Source organism: Canis aureus, chromosome 26 (assembly GCF_053574225.1).
Source record: "Canis aureus isolate CA01 chromosome 26, VMU_Caureus_v.1.0, whole genome shotgun sequence".
NCBI classification, from domain to species: Eukaryota; Metazoa; Chordata; class Mammalia; order Carnivora; family Canidae; genus Canis; species Canis aureus.
In genome coordinates this window covers 51,516,852-51,538,906 of record NC_135636.1, presented here as the reverse complement: position 1 = coordinate 51,538,906, position 22,055 = coordinate 51,516,852, and the positions used below count along the sequence as shown (strand labels likewise).

The 22,055-nt window shown below is 63.1% G+C and overlaps 1 protein-coding gene across 4 annotated transcripts in view; it reads right to left on the bottom strand.

Moving 5' to 3' along the window:
• CDH4 (cadherin 4) overlaps positions 1–22,055 on the bottom strand; it is a 508,943-nt gene that overhangs the window by 33,246 nt on the left and 453,642 nt on the right. For all 4 annotated transcript variants that reach the window (XM_077873791.1, XM_077873793.1, XM_077873792.1 and 1 more), the window contains 3 exons: positions 19,385–19,540; positions 10,430–10,574; positions 598–770 (listed from right to left, as the gene is read on the bottom strand). In XM_077873791.1, the coding sequence (XP_077729917.1) occupies positions 598–770; positions 10,430–10,574; positions 19,385–19,540 (474 nt within the window). The remainder of the gene's footprint in view (positions 1–597; positions 771–10,429; positions 10,575–19,384; positions 19,541–22,055) is intronic.

Here is a 22,055-nt window from a genome sequence, read left to right as displayed (position 1 = left end):
ACCGGGACAGTGTCATCTACCCAGATGGGGACACGTGGCCCAGTGCCTGGAGACGCCCTGTACTCACTGGGAAAAAGCCTCTCCAGTGGCGGCCGCAGCAAAGCCGCCTTGTCCCACCCTCTCTGGACGCAGCCTCCTTCTGGGGTCTGGCCCTGGGCGGCGGGTGGACTATGGGGTCCAGCAGGGGTGCGGGCTTCCTGGGGTCACACAGGGTCGGGAAGGTGAGAATAAGCCAGTTTGGCTCCGATCCTTCCTGGGCTGAGCGGGGGGTGCCGCCCCTCCTGTGTGCCCCTCTGCGTCAGGGAGGGGACGCCAGGGTCGGGCACAGGACGGGTGCTCCAGGCAGGTGTGGGTGCAGACGCTCGAGACGGTGGTCAGGCGCCCCCGCCCCCGCGGCCCGGCCGTGGCTGCAGCCAGAGCAGCTCTCCCCTCGGGCCTGCCCGGAAACCTCATGCGGGACGGGCTCCCGGATGCGCTCCAAGGGCGGCGGCCAACTCCGAGGCACCGCCTCGCTGGGACCTTTGCTCCCAGCCGGGCGCGACAGGACACGGGCCCCCTGGGGGCCACGCTCCCCCCGCCCCACGACGCCCGCCTCACCTCCCGGTCCAGGCCGGCGGCCACGGTCACGATGTCCCCCGTCTCGCTGTTGATGGTGAACATGTTCTGGGACGGGCTCTGCGGCGTCTGCGTCACGATCCGGTACCGCACCATCCCGTTGGCCGTGGTGCCGTCGTCCGCGTCATTGGCCGTGACTGTCATCACGTAGGTGCCTGGGAGACAGAGAAAGCATCTCGGTGGAAATGATGCGCGGCGTCTGCGGCCACACCAGGCGGATCCCTGTGGACACGGGGGCAGCCGCACATCCTCCCCCACGCCGCGTGCCAGAGGCCTGCCCGTCGTCAGAGGCGGTGCCAGAAAGCAAACTGCTGCCCCACGTCCCTGCCAGGAACCTCTGAAGGATTCCTTTGGGACCGCAAGTGTCCTGCGACCCATGGGCTCTGACCTCCCCTCGTGGTGGCGGGCAGTGGGGGGACTGGGGCCCAGAGAGGAGGAGCAGCAGGGGGGCTGCAGACCCAGCTCCCACCCAGCGCTCCCCCCACCCCCCCGGGCCAGACGGTCCAGGCCTCGGCTCCCCGTGTCTCACGCCGAGTGTGGCAGGTGCCGCGGGGGCACTTGGAGGCGCACGGAGAAGGGCCAGGCCCGGTTCTGCAGGAGGCAAGGAGCCGGCGCTGGGGGTCACACGGGAAATGGGCTGAGAGGAGCCCGCGCGGGCGGTGGACGTGCTGGGGTGCGGGCCTCCCAGGCCCGAGGGGCTGGGGAGCTGCCCCCTCTGCCCCTTCTCGGTGCCCGCCTCCCCGACCGCGTGCAGGGCTGAGCCGCCTTCTGAGGGCGGCACCCGCAGCTCCCTCGGTGTCCCTGCCGTGGGCAAAGATAAAACCCGCCCACGGAAACCAGCGCCTTTTCACGGGAAAATACCAGAAGGTACAACGTGGGATAAGCCGGCCGGTGACCCCGCCGCCCGACACACCCGCCGTGGCCCCTTGGCTTCGTCTCCAGTCAAGGAGCCTGAATTTCAAATCTTTATCGCTGAGATGCTTTCGGCTCCTCCTTTTTGGAAAAAAAAAATCACCTTTATTACTGATCAAAGAAATGAAAGGGAGGCATGTTTCTCGCGCCCAAAAGGCAAACAGTCTTTACAAAGATACAGGGACGGGCACTCCGCCCACCCCCTCCCCGGGGTCCGGGCGCCGACGGCCTCAGCTTCTGGAGGCAGTTTGGCCGTCTGTACCCAAAATGCCTTTAAAATGTGTCCAGTTCACAAATCCACTTCTAGGAATTTGTCTTCAGGAAAAAACATCACAGCTGATTGATCCGTGCCCCGCGGCCCGTGCTCACGCCGCTCCCGATAGGAAGCACGAAACCCTCAACGAATATGACTAAACACCCACTGGGTGCCAAGCACCACGTTCGGCCTTGCGGGTCCGTGAGAAAACAGATCCACAAAATCCCTGGTGCACAGGAGGGGCTGCGGCTGTTAAATCCCCAACACGAGGATCCTCCTAGGGATGGAATGTTCCGTAACTTCTGTGTCAGCCCCAATACCCTGGCTGTGGTATCGTGCTGTGGTTATGCCAAGACACGACTGACAGACGGAACACATGGGGAAGGACAGCCACCCCGACACGGTGACACAGTGGGGGGGCCCTTCACCGCCCCCGGGAACCAGCCTTGGGGGGCACCCACCATCCTTGGGAACCAGCCCCAGGGGGGTACCCAGAGCCCGAGGGAACCAGCCCCCCTGGGGGGGGCACCCAGAGCCCAAAGGAACCAGCCCTGGGGGGGCACCCAGAGCCCGAGGGAACCAGCCCCCCCGGGGGGGCACCCAGAGCCTGAGGGAACCAGCCCCCCCGGGGGGGCACCCAGAGCCCGAGGGAACCAGCCCTGTGGGGGCACCCAGAGCCTGAGGGAATCAGCCCTGGGGGGGGCACCCAGAGCCCGAGGGAACCAGCCCTGTGGGGGCACCCAGAGCCTGAGGGAATCAGCCCTGGGGGGGGCACCCAGAGCCCGAGGGAACCAGCCCTGGGGGGGCACCCAGAGCCCAAGGGAACCAGCAGGGGAGGTGACCCGCTGTCCTTGGGAACCAGCGCAGGAGGCAGCACTCGCTGCAGCTCAGACTTGGGCGGAACCAGACCCTGTCTTGTAACCGTCCAGGGAGCCCAACAGCCACCCGGTACCAATGGGCCCAGAACGGGGGGCACTTGATCTAGGATGACGGCTCCCCCAGCTTTTGTCCTGGCTTCTGGCCCAGGGCCAGCCGGAGAGGCCAGCCCCCAGCCAACGACACGCGATGCCCACCTCCCATTCCCCGGGCCCACGGCCCCATCAGGGACCCCCGCCCTGAGCGGCCCCTTCCCACTGCGAAGCTCTCCGTGCCGCCGGCCCCTCGGGGTCTCTGCCCGACGCCCCGGTGCCGGCCGGCTCTGGACAAACAGCCTGTGCTGCTCCCGTGGGGTGGGCTTCGCGTATTTCCACGTTGCCGTCGGGGGAACCGGGTGGAGGACGTGGGGACCCCGTCTCGGCGGCACGCTGCGTGTGGATCCCGGACACAAAGTCCAAGTGGGAGAGACCCCTGACCCGTGAGGCTCCCGTCTGGGGGTGCAGACAAGCCACGAGCATCACCCATAATAAATGCTATTAACCGCAGGACGGCAGGGCGCTGGTTAAACAAATGGTGATGTTACTCGAACTTCGCGATGATGGAGCAGCGTGAGGCCACTAGAACGTCGCAGAAGGACACTTAATGATATTTGAGATTTCCATGACATCCGTGCGGCTTGCAGGGGTCCCCGGACTGCTCGGTGTGACCCCAGCCTCTGAAATGACCACGTGTTTGTGCAAAGGAGGGGAGGCCAGGGGGCGTGGGGCGGACGCCTCGACAGCCGTCTCGGAGCGTGGTGCCCCCTGCGATTTTGGTTTCTCCTTTGTGGTTTCTCTGGATCGTCCACGGTTCCTTCAAAGTCTATCACTCGATTGTCAGAAAGTAAAATGTTAATTAAAAAAAAAAAGAAAATAGAAAAAGAAATAAGGCAACTGAGCAACAGAAGCTGTGACTTCGTGTTTAGAGCCTAGAGCCTCGGTGTCTCCCAGGAAGCAGACTCGGCAAGCCCAGCGGGGTCGCCCCTCCACGGTCAGGCGGCCTGAGCGCTCGGCCCCAGCGTGACGGGGGCGCCGCGGGACAGCGGACATGAGCCGGGGCCAGGGAGGTGGGAAGAGGCAGGAGGAGCTCCTGAGAGCCCGGAGGGCCCCCCGGGGGAGGCGGCCTCCGTCCTGCCTGCGCATGGCCGAGACCCCACGTGTGCTGACCCGCTGACCCGGGGCCGGGCTCTAACCTGGGCCCTGAGCCGCGGGCCCCTGTGCCGCCGTCTGCTTCCTGTTCTGACCCCTGCTCTGACCCTGGTCATGGCTCCTCCCTCTGAGGCCTGGCGGTCCTCACGGCCTGCAGTGGACACTGTGGCCTCCTCCGTGTCCTTCTGTCCTGGGGTCTGGGTGGACAGACCCCAGGCCTGGCCCTAGAGGTGGCCCCCCACAGGTGGCGGCAGACGGCCTTGACCTCACGCCCTCCCACAGGGCTCGGGCGGGGCCGGTGGACGGTCTCCCTGGGGCACAGGGAAGGGGCAGGTGCAGGGAAGCTGCGCCAGGCGACGGGGACGGCTTGAAGCGGGGCAGCGTCATGAGCTCCGGGGTCTGGAGGCTAGAAGCCCAGCACCACGGCGTCAGCGGGCCACGCGCTCTCTGGCGGCGCCGGGAGCGGAGGGGCCCTTCCCGCCTCTGCGGCCGCTGTCACCGGCCTCCCCCGTGCCCCGCTCCCGATCGCCTCTTCCTAGAAGGGACACCAGTCCTAGTGGCCGGGAGCTCGTCTAGACCAATCACGTTGACGGTCCCGTTTCCCAGCAAGGCCGCATCCCGAGGGTCTGGGTGGAGCCCCGTCGGGGCGGCGGGCACCGCTCCACCCGGTACAGGGCTAAGCTGGGGCTGAGCTGGGCGGCTCACCGCGGTCCCGGCTGACCCCCGCTAACGAGGCACGAGAAGAGAGACCCCTCCAACCGGACGCCTTCCTGGGGCCTGGGGTCGCGTCTGCGGCCCCGCCGGGCTCAGGGTGGGACTGGCAGTGTGTGTGCAGCCCGGATCAGACCCCGCTGCCGCTCCCGGGCCTGGTCCTGCAGCGTCCCTGAGCTCCTGGAAACTGTGGGTCCTCTTCTGGAAGCCGGATGTGCCCTGGGGGGCACCCAGGGTGGGGGGGCGCCCAGGAGCTGCCCGCGAGCTGGTGCCTGGGGCCGGTGTCTGGGCGATGTGGCCCGGCCTGCGGGCTGTGTCCCTGGCCCTCCTGCCCCCTCTGCGCCCCAGCGGCCCCAGTCACACGGAACGGCCACAGGTGCCACCCGGCGTGTCCGTGGAAGCCACGTGGCCGCGGTCCCGGGCCCCGGGGAGGCAGCGCTCCCGCCGGCCGCCCACATCTGCAGCGACAGGGCATGAGGGCGCGTCCGGGTGACGGGGAGCAGAGCTTTCATCCTTCCAGGGCTTTCTCTGCGCGCCTCCTCCGGCCGCTCTCGCCAGGAGCCAGGCTTCCGTTCTCCTTGGCAAGCGAAACAGAACATCCGGCTCGTGTTTTCATCTCAGGGGGGACGCTGCCTGCCGCCCCGGGGCGCGGCCGTGTCTGCCGATCATCATCGCACCCGCAGGAAACGGGAGGAAGCCGGGGGGTCGGCTCTCGCGCGGAATCCGTGTACCAGCTCTGCCTCCGCCTTAAAGGATTAATTTCACAAGCCTTAAACTGCAGTTTAATTTGAAAACTAATTCAGCCCCATAATTGGCTTTCTGCTCAAATCACTGAGGCTAAAGATTTAAATTCTTAATATTCAGATGACTTTCAAGTATCTGGCACCATCTGTGCATCAGTCCGTGGCACTCATCTCGGGGAGACCTCCGCCGGCACAGAAATAAAATAAATAAATAAACGGGCCACTAATAGAATAATCTATTTAAGCAAAAAAACTCGGCGTTATCTAGATGAAGGTTTCTTTGACTTCATTTTCAGCATATAGATTTCTTTGCTATTTAATATTTTAAGGCGACATTAATTTCAAAATTTATAATACAGGCCCTCACACGGTTACAAGGGGGTTGGGGAGATCAGGAGTTCCAATTAAAGTCTTTTTTTTTTTTTTTTGTTAGTTAAAAGATAATCACTGTGGATTATTACTCTTTCCTTGCGAGGCTGGAGGAGCCTGCCGCGTAGGACCGAGGGCCGAGCAGCCCCGAGCTCCAGGACGCAGCACCAAGTGGCCTCCAGGGGGTCAGGCTAGGACTGGGTTCGCTGAGTCTCGCCCTCGTGCGGGTGCAGAGAACAGCCTTGCTGCAAGCGGCTACAAGCTGGGAAACTAAGTCAGCGAGTAGCGCAGTGTTAATGCAGCACCGAGGAGGAGCCATAGGAGAGCCGAGGGAGGAAGAGGGGCCGGCGTCCCAGGGGCCAGTGGGGCGGGGGGGACATCCAGGCCAAGGGCACCGCATGTGCAAAGGTCCTGAGGCAGGAAAAGGCTTTCCTCTCCCGAAGGCCGGGGATGTTTGCTCCTCTGCCTTTGCCCAGGTGTGCGTCTGTACCAGGCGTTAGCAGGTGTGCAGCACACGGATTTCTGGCTTCCTCAGCTGAACGATGGGCTCCTTGAGGGTGGGGTTTATATTTCCCTATCCTGGAGAAGGCGCTCTCACATCACATGTGCTCTCCCAGGGCGGGAGAGTTTTTTTTTTTTTTTAAATGGGTCACTGCGAAATGCAGCAATTTAATTTTTCTCCAATCAAAATAAGAAACAAACCAGTATGATCTCATTTCTATTAACTTTTGAAGGTTTACAGCAGTTAAAGTATTTTTGATTCTATGTATGAAGGTTAAAAAAATCATTTTTTTTTTCATAAAATACAAGAGCAACCAATTTCACCATCGAGTAAAAGTAAAAACTGGGATTCTTTTAAAAATTAGTCCAAAGTGGGATTTTAGGAACTTAGTTGTAGGCTGCTGCGCTGACACCATGACAAACCAAAGTGTAGGGTTGGGTCTCGTTTTGTTTCGGTTTTCTTTTCAATATCCAGTGCTCATGGATTAAGTTCTGGAAATGTTCCACTTGTAAGGCCGGGATCTGTTTGGATTCCACCACGGGTGTGCTCCTTCTCCCCTTTCTTCCTTCTGCCCGATAGTGGATGCGATGCTTGGAGGAGCAGCGGCCTCTGCTCCACGAGCTGAGCAACGAGCAGGGGACGCATGGACCGTGTCAAGCCGTCCCCCAAGCCCTTATGGGTACGAGCCGGGTTTTCAGTGGCTTGAGGTCACGAGCACTCCACACAGACGGGGGCGGGGAAGCAGTTTGTACAACGGTTGGTTGGCACCGTGACTCGGGAGTTGGACGCCGGGGCTCCCGTCCTGCCTCCACCTGCTACCAGCTGCACGTCCCTGCTTACCTTTCCACTCCTTCGTTCCCTCATCTCCAGAGTGGGGAAAATGGACGTGCCTACCCCGTAGGGCCACCGCGGGGTGGAATGAGGGCTCCGAGCAGAGCCAAGCAGTGGGGAGGGACGGCGGGCAGTGGCCATTCCAAAATCCAGGACGGGTGACCTCACGATGCAGCTGTTCAGCCACCTGGCTGTGGTCACAGGAATCGACACACGTGGTGAAGCTGCATGGAAGTGTGTGCACGTACGCACACACGTGCCTGTGCACACGCAGGTGAACCTGCCGACACCTGAGCGAGGTCCGAGGATTGCCCCAGGGTCAGGGCCCTGAGGCCCAGGGACAGATGGCCCCGGGGTCGGTGTCCTGAGGCCCGGGGACGGCCCTGGGGTCAGCGTCCCGGCATGATCACGCATGACGGTTCTGCATACCGTTGCCACTGGGGGAAGCGGTGAAGGTTTGCGGGGCGTCTCATGTCTTACACCCGCGTGTGTTGGCACCTAGCTGGCATCCGGCTCCCTCTTCTGGAGCAACGATCCGGTTTCCTTTGGTGAATCCATGCGGGCCGCATGCTCAGGCTGTAGGACTGGGAGGGGCTAGACCCGGACTCTGTGGGTGCCTGAAGGGTGCTCACAGTCCTCGCCCGGCCGAGGGGACGCCCTCAGGCTGGGCACGTCTCCCCCGCACCCAAGCCAGATCCCAGAGATCCGCGGCCGCCAGCAGGAGGTGGTCCCTCTCGGGGCGCAGCCGAGTCTGCGGCTGCTGGAGCGTCTTGTCCGCAGGCAGAGAGGCCTCCCTGAGAAGGAGCCAGCACCGGGACGGGAGGGTGGCCGCGGCTGGCAAGGCCCTGGCTGGTCCCACTCTGGCCACGGCCCCTGAGGCTGCCACCCGCCTCTGCACCCCGCAGTTACGTGGGCCAGTGCGCTCCCTTTTCCAGGGGGGCTGTCGAAGACCCGGACGTCTCACAGCTGAGGTGGGAGTGGAGGACGCTCTTGGCCCCAAACCACAATGACCGCTGCCACACCAAGCAGGACAGGCCACCCCGGGACTACCACACCCTCCGAGCCTGTCCGGTCCAGCGCCACCGGGGATTTCACGCCGTGGAGGGGCACCGGGGCCAGATCGTGGGGTGCACGTGGGCTCCGCCTGGGACCCCAGTCAAGAGTCACTCTGCTGGTGGCCCCAAAATGAACTACCCAAACCTTAAGAGACTTGTCTGTGTGAGTCAGTATTTGATACATCTTTCCGTGTTTCCCCCTTAGAACGTGCACGTGTGACCCTTCCCTCGCCCCTCACGCCAGAGAATAACCACTAACTTCTGGGGCGGGGTCTCCTCACCCCGCAAGGGCGCCATGTGATGCCCTTTGTTGTGGGGACTCGCCGGCGCACGGGAGGACCCCACGGAGACTATTTCGGGGCCTGGAGCTGCCCGCCGGCCCCCGGGATGCAGGGCGATGCTTTGGCGTCTACTCGGCCTCGACCAGCCCCATGCGGGGTCAGGGCGTCCAACGGCAGCCTGGTACGGCTCGTCCTGGGCTTGGCACAAAGCCGTGGGGTCCCCGTTCCCCTCTGAGGGCTGTTCCGGGATCACAGTCAGACGTGGGGTCCCCTAGGGACCCTGAAAGTCAGTCCACACATAGTGCAAACTGTCCATGAAAGGCACAGGAGTGAGGGGGAGAGGGGCTCAGTCCTGGGGCGCAGCCGTCGGGGCTTCCAGGCCGCGCATCCCAAGCAACGGTGGAGCTGGGGCCATGGGGTGGGGGTGGGGGCTCCAATCTCCAGGCTTAAAGGCTCATCAGGATTTTGAGGAGGAGACACAGCAATTTGCTGCTTTTGTCATGCTAATGAGCAAAGCACGTTTGGGAAGACTTTCTCCATCGATTTGTTTTAAAATGAGACGCGGGAGGTTTGATTCCTGACATCCAGGCGCCTCTGCAGGGTGGTGTGGGTCGCGGACAGGGAGGCCCGCCAGAAATAATGTCACATCCCGGCCCCTCACCGGCACCGGGCTGGCCTGCGTCTGTGATTCTGAGACAATCAATCGGAAACACAATTCACCTTGTTGAAGAAGCAGCCCCTGGAGACGGGGCTCTGACAACCTCCTCCGGGCGGAGACGCGATGATAAATGCTTGGCCTCGCGCTGTGCGGGCCGTGCGCTGACCCCCGGGCGCCGCTCCCGGCTCCTGGTGCTGGGGCTCTCGTTTGCCCAGAGCCACCGGCCTCCCCGGGAGCCCAGAGGCCCCCCTCCCGGGCCCAGGGACCCGCCCGCCCGCCGGGGCAGATCGCCCGCTTGAGCACCGACGCCCGGTACACGGGGTTCGCATCCGCAGGCGCGCTGTCCCCCAGCCACGCCGGGTGCTGCCGGCCGCACGGGTGCGCGTAGGAATAGCTGTCCCCTGCCTTCCAGTGCAGCTGGCGTCGTGCTTCTCCATGGCTACTCCCGGCGGCCCCGGAGTGCCTGGCTCAGCTCCGCCGGCCCAACCCCGGCCACACGGTTGTCCCCAGGATGAGCCCCTGCCCGGCCCCGCAGGAGACCCCAGCGCAGGCTGCAGTGCACGGAACCCACCCCGGGGGCTTGTCTGCCCACAGCCCGGGCCCCCCCACGGAGACTGACCGGGGGGTGCGGTGGGCACTTCCAACCCACGCCAGGTGCCCTGCTGGTCCCTGGGCAAGGGCTAGCGTCGGCGGGGATCCTGGCCCATCCGCACCCAGGGGGCTGGGCCGCTTGCTTCACCTCCTCCGACCTTGCGCCTTGTCTTTGCTGCGGGGAGAGGGAGGGTGCCCACGTCTTGGGACTCAGGGGTTCTGACACGTGCTTGGCAAGGCCGTGGCACATGATCCCCCGTGGTCAACACCACGAATGCCAAATGGAAGTCTGGGCAGATCGGCCCTTGGGTCAGCCCTCCAGGGGACGGCGGGCACACGGCTCGTGTCTTGGGGCTGCGGGAGTCTGGCCTCTTCATGGGCTTCCCTGGGGGCTCGGAATAAAGGGAGAGTGTGGTGCAGAGACCTGGGAGGGCGGGTCTTCTCTCTGACCTCATCTCCTGCCCCAGGACCTTTGCCTATGCCTTTTCCTTCCTCAGGCTCCCTTCCAACACACCCCAACAGCCCTTATCTCCGAGTGGCTTCGTGGCACACCTCAGCCCTCTGCCTACAGGCCACCTCCACAGAGGGCCCCTCCCTGATTGACAGGCCCCTTCACGGTGCTCTGTGTCCCTTGGGTTCCTTCTGAGCCTGACCCTCAGCACAGTGGCATTACACGCTGGTCTTAGCCCGTCTCTTATCTGCAACGCCCCCTCTGCACCATGGAGCCCGTGAAGGAGGGGCCCTGCTCCCAGGTCACACGCCTGCTAAAAAATGCATCAGTGGGGGAGGCTGAGGGCCGTCGGGGCTCCCAGATCCTGGGGCCTCCTCGTCCACTGGCTCACCTGGCTTGGAGCCCTCGTCCACGGAGCCGTTGTAGACCTGGTTGATGAACTCGGGACGGTTGTCGTTCATGTCGATGACGTAGATGTACAGGTCGATGGGGTTCTCCACCTTGTTGCCGTTCATGTCCACTGCGTGGGCTCTGAGCTGGAAAGCAGCACAGACACCGTCAGCCTTGGGGACGGCCGCCGGCATGGCTGGCCCACTGCTCTGGGCTGGGGGTGACAGAGGGCCTGGGCCCCTCGGGGACGGTCTGGGCGGGGGTCAGCCCGGGGCACGTCACAAACTCCTCTGAGCCTCGGTGCTCTCTGCTGCAGAAATGGGGAAGGCCTCTTAGAGGAACCTCAGGTTTTGGATTTTTTTTTTTTAAAGATTTTATCTATTTATTCATGAAAGACGCAGAAAGAGAGGCAGAGACACAGGCAGAGGGAGAAGCAGGCTCCATGCAGGGAGCCCGATGTAGAACTCGATCCTGGGACTCCAGGATCACGCCCTGAGCTGAAGGCAGGTGCCAAACCGCTGAGCACCCCAGGGATGCACAACTTTTAGAATTTTTTAAAAAAGATTTTATTTATCTATCTGAGAAAGAGAGAGAGAGAATAGAATGTGAGCAGGGGTGAAGCAGAGGGAGAGGGAGAAGCAGACTCCTCGTTGAGCGTGGACCCTGACTCGGGGCTCAAACCCAGGACCCTGAGGTCATGACCTGAACTGAAACCCGGAGTCAGATGCTCAACTGAATGAACCACCGGGCACCTCATTTTTTAAATTTTTCATTCATTCATTCATTCATTCATTCATTCATTCATTCACCATTCATTCATTCATTCACTGAACCAATACCTGTCAAGGGCTTCCGTGTAGCAGGCACCGGTCGGGCCCTAGCCGTTGCTCAGTGGCCCAGCCGTGGCCCAGCCCTGGGGCTGCTCACCGAGAAGGGAGACGGACACCAGGAGGGGACAGACACAGGTACCCCAGGAACTGGCAGCGACCGGCTGGGGCTGGGGGGAGGCCAGGCAGGCCTCTTGGAGGAGGTGACGTTTGAGCTGGGGCTGGATGAAGGGAATGGGGAGAAGAGCAGGCCTGGAGGGCCCCACGGGGGACATGGAGCGGCTGAGGCGGGGGTGGGGAGGCTGTGCGGGGAGAACGGGGTGAGGCGCTCTGCGAGGTCCCCCACCAGGGCTGGGACTGCTGCGCCGCTGTCTGCCGACACCCGTCCCTGTGAGCCGTTCACACGGCAGCTCCATGTCTCTGCGACAGGACGGCGCCATGCCAAGCGCTTGAGGCCTGTGGGTGCGACGTGTCTCCAGGCTGGGCAGCCACGCGGTCCTCTCCAGCCCCGCGGCTTGGGTTTGGTCCTGACAGCGGAATCGTACCCTTAACATGGGGGGTGTAAGGAGCAGCTGGAGGCTGGTGTCTGCCGGGAGGTGGCCTGTATTGTTGCACAGATGCAGGTCAGGCCCGAGTCCTGGGGCCGCAGCCCGTGGGGCCACACGTGACGGCGCACTTGGTGCCTCGGCTCCGAGCACTGCATGGAAGGGTCGTGAGGCGCCGCTTGTGGTTTAGGCCGAGCCCTGTGCCCCGTCCTGCAGGGACGCTCCTCCGGCGGCAGCCAGGTGACCCCTCACCGTGTCAAATGCAGCCAGGTGGCCGCGTGCCGAGTCGAGGTCGAGGAGCCGCTGAATCCAGGTCCTTGAGCTGCGATGACAGGTAGAGTCTTCTAAGGCACAACTGGCTTTGGCGTGGTCCGTAGTGGCAGCGGCAGCCTGGCGGTGAGGGGGTGAGGGCCGGGGGTCCTCCTGCCTCACCCCACTGCACCCCCACACTTTTTGTGACATTTGTGGCTTCTGTGGGGAGTCTGTAAGGCCCGCCCCTGCCATCTGCCTTGGGCTGGGCCTGCGCTGTGGGCCTGGGGGGTCCCGTCATCCGATGGCGCCTTCTGCTACCTGCCAACCTGAGCAGCTCATGAGAAGGGAAGTTCCTGCCCTGTGATGCCGTGAGCAGGACAGTTGTCCCTTCTCACCATGGGACGGAGACGGTGGAGCACGAACGCATGGGCTGGGGGCCGGGGGTCGGGTCCCTGTGGGGGCCGGAGGGGGAGGAACCGGGGTGCACCTGCCGCCTCGTGGGGGCTCGCTGTGCTCCGTGTTTTAACTGCAGGCCGCTGGCCTCCTCCTGGAGCACGGGCCGTGGAACACTCCACGCGGGCCCTGGACGCACCTGCGGGCGCCAGAGCCTTCCTGCCGTCGCCGGCACCGAGCAAGCGGCTGCTCAGGGCTGGGCAAGGGCCCCAAGCCCGCCTGCGTGACCCGCCTCAGCTTTCACTAGGACCCGAGAGACCAGTCCTGTCCTGACCTCTGTTTGACAGATGGGGAGCGAGACTCAGGGAGATGAGGAGGTTTGCCCGAGATGAGAGTAGTGGCAGGACTCAGTAGCAGGTCTTGTTTATGGAACCCTCAAAAGAACCTTCTAGAGAATCATCCTGCAAAGCAAACAGGGCCAGTCTTCATTTTGTGCGTTTGTCCCAGGGTGACGGTGTCCACAGCTCATCAGTTTGCTCTCAGCAGGGAGATGGGTCTGAGGCGCCTGAGGCTGCGGGGGGTGGATCCCCAGATGTGGGTGCAATGGGGGGTCGCTCTGAGAGCAGGCCGCATCCCGTGGCAGGGCTGACCTGTAGAAGGGGGAACGTCTGGGTAGGAGCCGGCGGCCGGCGGGCGTCAGAGCCTCGAAGCGAAGGCAAGTTCAGTGCTCGGCTGCTGGCTTGAAAGTGGAGGGGGCCACGTGCCGAGGCCTGCAGGCGTCCTTAGGGGTGAGCGGGGCCCCGGTCCACACAGTGAGGAGGTGGGGATCTGACCTGCCACAACCTCGACGAGCAGGACCGACAACCCAGGTAGGCATCACCTCGACTTCCACCTTGTGAGACCCTGAGGCAGAGCCCACCGGCTTCTGACCTCCAGAATGCGAGCCAGGAAATGGGTGTTATTTTAAGCCAGTAGGTTTGTGCTGGCTTGTTCTGCAGTGTAGACAGCTTGCATGCCTGGGGGCTGGCACTGCCACCCCAAAGGCTCTGGTGGGCGTCCTGTGAGGTGCACATCCTGAGACGGGGTCGTGCTGGAGTCTTACGAGGAGGGTGAGGCCCGCCTGGAGGGGCTTCCCAGCCCTGGGGGTCCCGAGCTGGAGAACCGAACATGAGCTTTCAATCCAGAATTCGGCAAATGGCACTGGTGGCTCCTCTGATCTGGGTCCCATGGTTTCCTGCTGACTTGTCACTCCAGGGGGGTGGGGAGGGGCTAGGGGTGATGCTCTGCAGGCCGCAGCCGGCGGTGGCTCCGGGAGACATGCCTCACTCTGAGGTGGGCCCGAGGAGGTGGAGGGGGCAGCCCTGCAGAGCTCATTTGCTGGTTTATGACGAGCAGGAGACACGCAATACGTGGCTGGATTTCCCATCTCCCAGGAGGGAACCTCAGGACGTCGTGGGAGAACAAGAGAACGTGGGCCAAGTGTCAAGATGAGCACGTCACCCAGAGGCCCAGACGCGAGCCGAGTGTGCAGGGACAGGTGGACAGTGTCCCCTTGATGTTCTCTGCTTCCTCCCTGGCCGGCTTGGGTGAGGAGGGGCCGGCGCCTGCAGGGGACAGAGGTGGTTGGGGAGGACCGGGGCCTCCCCTCTGGGGCAGCATGTGACCCCGGATCCCCGGGGACTGCGGCCCGAGCCCTGGCTTTTCCGAGGGGGCCTGTTGCAGAGCCATCCGGCTGCAGATGCCGCGCGTCTCCTGGGCAGAGCCGGGCGGGGCGAGGCTTCGGAGCCACGTCAGACACACGGAATGGACGGGGGGGGGGGGTGCGTGTGCGCGGTGCACGGCCTGGGCTCCTCTGCACGACGTCAGCTGCCGCCTCGGCACTTGGTGGGTCGACATCCCGCCTTGAGCAAGGTGGCAGGCGACACTCGCTCCCTGGCGTGGCCTCGGCTGTCAGACGCTCCTTCGTGTCCTCCGGGCCGAGCCGTGAGTGGGCGGCAGGTCACCCCAGGGCCCTGAGTCTCTGCTGGGCGGTGGCACCAGCAGCTTGGGCGCGGCAGGAGGCCAGGCCACACGGTTCCCGGGGAGCCGGCACCTCCAGCGCCGAGTCCGGTGAGAAATGCCGAGGAGGGACCATTAGCCGGAAACACCAAAGGCAGGTCTGCCTGTGAGCTCAGGGTTTCCAAAGCAACGAAAGCGGATGCAAGGAGAGCCTGCCCGCCCCCCCCCCTGCGTGGGCGCCGTCGGGTGGGCTGCGGTCCGCAGGTGCAAGGGCCGCGTCCTCCGAGGCCGGCTTGGCCGAGAGCCCAGCGCGCAGGCCCGACGCCCCGCCTCACGCACCCGCGGGCACGGCTGCCCAGGCTGCACACTGCGGTGCCCAGGAGGGGCCGCTTCCCCGCCGGCTTGGCCACCGTGAGAACCCGAGGGACACGCACCCCCGTCTGCCCCCCCCCCCCGGGGCCGTGCCTCCCCGCCCCCACGGCCGCCGCGCTCTCTGCCGTGTCTCTGCTCCGTCTCATCTCCCTGTGATTCTCTCTCTGGCGCTGTCTCTGTCCCTTTGTCCGTCTCAGAGTCTTGCCGCAGTGGGGGCCGACCCGGGAGCTGCCTCTCCGTCCCCAGCGGCGCCGCAGACGTGAGTGGACGGCCCGTGCCGCCGGGTGGGAGCCCGCCGCCGGTGGGGAGGGCGCGTCTCTGGCTGCCGGAGCACCGTGCGGCTGGCTTGTTGGTTCAGCGACCTGCCGCCGTGTGGCTCACGTGGGAGGCGCTCCACCTCCACTCCCCAAAGCCGGGCTCCTGCTGTCCCAGCGCTGGGCCTGGGGTGTCAGCACGAAGGTGGGCGGGGGGTGAGGTGCCGTCAACACCGAGCCGCCATCTCGGGGGGCCCAGGAGCCGGGAGCCTCCAGGAGTGGCCGTTGGCGTGCAGTGGCTCTGGGGCTGTGTGCACCGGGGCCTGGACGGCCCCGCAATCCTTGGCCCAGATGGGGGCTCCCACTTCACCTTGCACCCACAGCCGGAAGCCGTAGGCGGCCTGGACGTTGGGCTGAGCGGGGCCTCCCCGGGGCGGCCTCTCCCCGCCAGGCTCACCGGCCTGCGGGGCAGCCTCCCAGTCTGGAAGCCAGAGAAGACACCTGCAGGGACGGCAGGGGTCGCTGGAGCCCCAGGGAAGGCAGGAGCGGTGCCGGCCCGAGAGCGCCCCGTCCCAAGCCGCCAAGCCCGGCCTGGCACTCCAGCGCACGTCCAACAGGAGCCGGGCCAGCCCCGCTGTCAGGGCCCCGGAGAGGCAGAGGCTGCGCTCCTCGGCCCAGGAGGACGGCTCTAAGCGGCCGCGGTAATTAACGACAAATCTGTCTAATCTCAAACGAGGTGAACATGATCATCAGCAAGTGGCCTCCCTGTGGGGCCGTCTGGACACAAAGCTCTCCACGGTGGAGGAGGCTCTGCAGGTCACGGGCTAACCAGGGACAAACGGCACAGGGGCACCCGAGCAGGTGGGCTGTGCGGCCAGGGAGCAGCACCCCTTCCTTCTCTTCTGGAAACATTTGCTCCCTTTAGACTCCAGGACACAAATGCAGGGTAGACAGACAGCAGGGAGGAGGAGGAAGGGGAGGAGGAAGAGGAGGAGAGGCAGGGAGGAGGGGGAGAGGCAGAGAGGGGAAGAAGGGGGAGGGGAGGAGGAGGAGGGGGAGGGGGAGGAGGAGGGAGAGGAACAGGGAGTAGGGGTAGGGGAAAAGGGGGAGGAGGATGGAGAGGAGGAGGGGGAGGAGGAGAGGGAGGGAGGAGGAGGAGGGGCAGGGAGGAGGCAGAGGGGCAAGGAGGCAGGACAGGGGAGGAGGGGCAGGGGGAGGGACGGTGCATCCCCAGTGTCTGGCCCCGAGCAAGGGTTTGCTCTGGGAACAACCACACCTCATTTCCCCAGTGCCTCAGAGGAGGCCGGGGAGCCCCTTCCAAGGGGGGAAGGCACCCCTGAAATTGCCTGCCCAGAAGCCAGCGGCCAAGTGTGCCTGAGTGTCAGTGCCACCTGCTTCTGGGGCCTATGTCTGCGTGTTTTCCTCCACATTCCCTGGGCCGTGAACAAAATCATCAGTCTGGCTCAGAAAAGATACGATGATTTTCTTTCAGATACTCAGGCATCCAAGGGAGGAAGCTCTTTTTCCAACCAGCTAACAAGACCATCCATTTCCCTTATATCCCTTCTCTCTGACCCTGGCCCCCACCGTTTGAGGGGCAGCCAGGACAGCACCCACATGCCCATTTCCAGCGGCGTCTCTGGGGCAGGACGCAGACGCACGTCAGTGCCCACATCCACTGTTCTCAAGGCCTGTGGTCTGAAGAATCTGGGGACACAGCCTTTCTTAGGGGCTTCAGAACAAAAGGCTTTGATGCCTCTTAATCCCACCACAGGGTAAGCTCTCCCTGAGTGGGGCTGTGTTTACTCATGTTGTCATTGCAGGCCTCCTGCCGAGCACAGGGCCTGACACATACTGGGTGCTTGGGAAATGTTCCCTGGATCAGTGGATGGATGGATGAGTGGATGGGTAGATGGATGGATGGGCAGATGTGTGGACGCAATGGATGGATGGAGGGATGGATGGAGGGATGGATGGATGATGAGCAGATGGATAAGGGATGGATGGAGGGAGGGATGGACAGAGAGATGAGTAGATGGATGGATGCATAGATGGATGGAGGAATGGATAGATGAAGGAAGGGTTGAATGGATGGATCAATGGATGGATGGGCAGATGTGTGGATGTAATGGATGGATGGATGGATGGATGGATGGATAGATGGATGGATGATGGATGGACAAATGGATGAGTAGATGGATGGAGGCATAGATAGATGGAGGAATGCATGGATGAAGGAAGGGATGGATGGATGGAGAAATGGATGGGTGGATGGATGGATGAGTAGATAGATGGAAGAATGGATGGATGGATGGATGGATGAAGGAAGGCATGGGTGGAAGAATGGATGGATGGATGAATGAGTGGGTGGGTAGATGGATGGATGGGCAGATGTGTGGACAGAATGGATGGAGGGATGGATGGAGGGATGCAGGGATGGAGGGATGATGAGCAGATGGATGAGGGATGGATGGAGGGAGGGATGGATGGAGGGATGAGTAGATGGATGGATGCACAGATGGATGGATGGATGGATCAATGGATGGATGGGCAGATGTATGGATGGGATGGATGGATGGATGGATGGATGGATGATGGATGAACATATGGATGAGTAGATGGATGAGGCATAGACAGATGGAAGAATGCAAGGATGAAGGAAGGCATGGATGGAAGAATGGATGGATGGATGGATGGATGGATGGATGGATGGATGGATGAGGGATGAAGTGGGATACACAAGAGGGAAGAGTCTGGGTGAATGAGTCATAGTTTCTCCTAGAAGCTGCTCTGTAGAGGGATGTCTGGGACTAGTGAACTGGGGATTTCTGGAGCTGTGAGCCTGACTTTGATTCCACACCCGTGTCGCTACTCCTTGGAGAAAACCATAGGGCTGGAGCTCCTCATCCATGTCAATTAGCCTCTGTGCAGCTGAACCCACTCGGGACTTGGGCAACCAGTCTGAGACAGGAAACCCTTGTGACTAAGAGAGGGTGGACCAGCCTCCTAACCCAGAGTTCCCCAGGTCCAGTCAGCCTAGCACCCAGCCTCTGGTGGGGTGTCAGGGGTCCCTCAGGGGAGGCCACCAGTTGTCAACGACAGAGTCATCCTCTCCCACCAGCTCCCTCCCTCTGTAGTTGGTTGGTGCACACGCCCTGAGGCCCAGGCTCTGTTCTTGGCCCTGGGAGGTGGTATGGCCACGCGGATACCACGCGGAGCCCTCCTGCCAGGACCCGTACATAATGGGCCCCGCGCAGATGACCAGACAGCAGCAGCCGTGTTGGGCCAGTCAGCGCGGTGGGCTGAAGCCAAGTGAGATTTGGCTGATGGCAGTCGCATTGGGGCAAGAAGCTGAGAATCTGATCCTCTCAGATGATGGCTCACTTCCAGACTACAGCTGATGCCTGGGTGTTCGGGTATCACGATGACAACTACAAACATGCACTCTGGCCCCACTGTGCGCTGGGCCCTGTTCTCCATGCTTCACGCAGGTTAATCCCCGAGTCCCCCCGCCTGGTGAGGAGGCTGTGGTCCTCACCTCTGCCTTGGGCTCGTGCTGCCTCCAGCTGGTGCAAACCTGCATCCAGCAGACGAGGAGGCAGGGTCTGGACGAGGGACTGGCCGTGAGGGTGGAAGACACCTGCCGCCTCCACCTGAGCTCCGGGATCCCTCTCCCCCGAGCCGCCACATCAGGGAGCCCCGGCAGGGGAGCAGCCAGGAGCCTCCGGGTGCTGATCTGCAACCTGGATTTTTACTTTTTTTTTTTTTTTTTTTAAGATTGTATTTATTCATGAGAGACACAGAGAGAGAGAGACAGAGACACAGGCAGAGGGAGATGTAGGCTCCATGCAGGGAGCCTGATGCGGGACTTGATCCCGGGACCCTGGGGTCATGCACTGGGCTGAAGGCAGACGCTCAGCCACTGAGCCGTCGAGGTGCCCCTAGATTTTTACCTGAGTTTCTCTCTGCAGGCCCAGCTCTGAGATGGAGCTGCTGTAGGAGCGTTACCCCAGGGCTGGGGAGGATGGGGGTGCTGATAGGGCCCGAGTGTGCCCGGCGGCCACGGGAATCTCCCCCACAGGACTAACCAGCTCTCGGAGCACACGTGGACCAGGGCTTCTTCTAGACCAGGCGTCCTTCCAGCGTGGCCCCAGACCGTGCTGGCCCGGGACCGTGTGAGAGGTGCGAACTCTTGCGCCCGCCCTGAGTGCACCGAGTGAGAAGCCCCAGGAGGTGCCAGCCACGTGGGTAATTCCGGTACAGGCTGGTGCCCGCGTTCCCCCCAAGGTAGGAGCCCAGGGCCCGAGGTACTCACGTGGTAGGAGGCTCGCTCCTCCCGGTCCATGGGCCGAGTGACGTACATCCGGCCGGACATGGAGTCGATGCTGAAGACCTCCATGGGGGGCTGGTCGGCGCCCACGCCCGTGATGCTGTAGCGGATGGGGATGTCGTTGTCTTTGTCGGAGCGGATCTGGAAGGAGGAGCGAAAGGAGAGGAGCGTCAGCCTGCAGCGGGGAGCAGGGGCCACGCGTCTTAAACGTACCCTCATCCAGCCCCTGATGTCCTGGCCCCGGGCCCGCCCGAGGCGCTCTGGGAGCACAGCTAATGCCTTGTCCGCTTTGGGAACCGGCAGGGCAGTCGGTGGGCAGGAGTTACGGATGCCACCAACCACACTTCCCGGGGCCCGCGAGGTCATGGGGAAAGACGAGACACGGTATTCCAAGTTCAAATCTGTGCCAGGAGCGAGGGACACGGGGCGGAGACCGACAGCACCGCAGAGGAAGGCAGGGAACGCGGTGCGAGGTGGCCCGGGCCCTGACGCAGACGCTCCTCGCGTCCACCATCGCGTGGGGAACGAGGAAGGAGGGACGCGGAGCGGCCGCTGCAGAGTCCAGAGGGAAGAAAGGTGGGGACGCAGCACGCTGACACCCCGAGTCTTCATCTGTGTCCCTGTCTTCTCGCTCCTTCGATGGAGGCACCAGAGGACAGGATCCGGTCCCTGAGGGGAGGACGTCCAGGCGGGGCTGGGGCAGAGAGGCCCGGGTTTCACCCTGAAGCCTGTCGTCGGGATGGCAGAGGTGTTTTCACAGAGAAGCTGGGCGTCGCTGAAAAGACATAACGTTTCCGTGGCTCCCGCATCGAGTCCGTGAGCGAGGTCGGACTGTGGGAGGGCAGGGGTGGCGCACAGCCCCGCGCGCTGCAGGGCCCAGGGGGCCGGGGGGCCAGAAGGGACACTGGCAGAACTAAAACTAAGGCGTACGGCGTGGCGACAGTTGGCGACGGCACTCCTTGTGGGCAGCACTCCGTAAGGCAGATAGTTGCCGAGTCACCCGGCGTCCAGGTGTGCGGTGCACGCCTGCGGTTAGTGTAATTCTGCACGTGAACTCGACTTCAACGGAAAATGCAGAAAATAAAAATAGGATGCGCCCCTTCCGCCTGGAGGAAGCGAGAGCTCTAGCGATGAGGGGCGCCCGACGGGAGCGGAAGGTAACCGGCTTCTCTGGGCCGTGGGATAATGAACTGCAGAGGGCGGTTGGGAAGGCCAAGAGAACAGACTGGAACTCGGCGTTGAACACGGCTGACTCTTGGTCGCGGCTCTGGGCCGCGCTGGTCCACTTCTACGAGGATGGCTCGATGAGGACGGCCCGGGCCCGCAGCGCGTTTCCGCTGCCTTGTGGCGTCCGTGACGCCACCGTCCCTTCTCCAGGTGACCTTGCGGCGAGCGTACAAACAGTACGTGAAACACGTAGCACACGCGCTAAGTGCTCGCCGCCTGTTTACCTTGCCGGTAAGGCTTCTGCTCGACTGGGCGGCTGGCACTTAGGTTTTTGGGGAGTCAGAAGTCAGTATGCGGATTTCTGGCTGTGCCCGGGTCGGGCTCAGACGACCCTGCATCCTTCAGGGGTCAACAGCTTTTTTTTGTCAATCAAGCCCCGGAGCCATGACCACGTTTTATAAGGCAGAGGATGGCGGTGAAAGGCTCCAGTTCTACAGAGCAGGGCTGGCCGGGACGTTTTATTACGAGACCGCAGTGAAAACTGAATGAAGACCCCCTCCCCCTGCCGCCCCCCACCCCGAGCTCATGGCATGGAGGACTGGAGGTGCGGGGCGGGCACCCCGAGTGGGGGCGGCCCACGGGGCACACATCCCAGTCTGCATTAAGTGGGTCACGGGACGAGCCGGACAGCACAGTGACGGCAGCTCCCCCCCCCCACTGCTCTCTGCAACCTGCTGACCGCACGTCCCCGAAGTTCTCATCACAACAAGTGTTTTTTTGTACCCACGTAGGTGACACATGTTGAGTGGACGTCTTGGGTGATGCTTTGGAGATGCACCCCCTTCCCCACCCCCACCGCATGCCATCCCCCTCCCCCTCCCCACCTGCTCCTCCCCCAGGTGGCGAGGACCACCTCTGCTCCCATCTCCCACCTCCCGGCTCTCCCTGGCTCTGCCCTGAGCAGCACACCCCCAGCAGGGTCACCTGCAAGGCCACTGAAAGAATGGCAGGGGCTGGGGCTGAGGGCACACGTCCCGCCAAGCTGGCCGCCCCGGCCTCCTGCAGGCGATGACACGCTGGGTCCCGGGCCGGGCGCCCCAGGGCCGGAGTCCACCCCGTCCTCATCAGCCGTCCCTCGGCTGCCCATCAGGAGGCGTCCTTCAGGCACAACAGCCCCATCTGAGCGTCCGAGGGCAGGTGCTCCTTCCGGCCACCTGGCTCCATCCCTGTGGTTCACAGGAGGGCAGCCCTTCGTGGTCCGTGGCTGAGCACTGCCTCTTCTCCCCACGGGAGTTTGTGGCCGCTGGGGAGGTGGGGCAGCGGCGACCAATCTGGGTCCCCGAGAGGGAGCCCCCTCCTGCCACCTGCACCTGCGCTCCTGCTCGGGGTGTGGGGAACCCAGTGCAGCAGGTAAGACCCGGTGGCGGAGACGGGAGCTGCCCGATTACTGTCAAAAACTCGAGGCTAGCTGCCCTTGAAGCACCGGCTG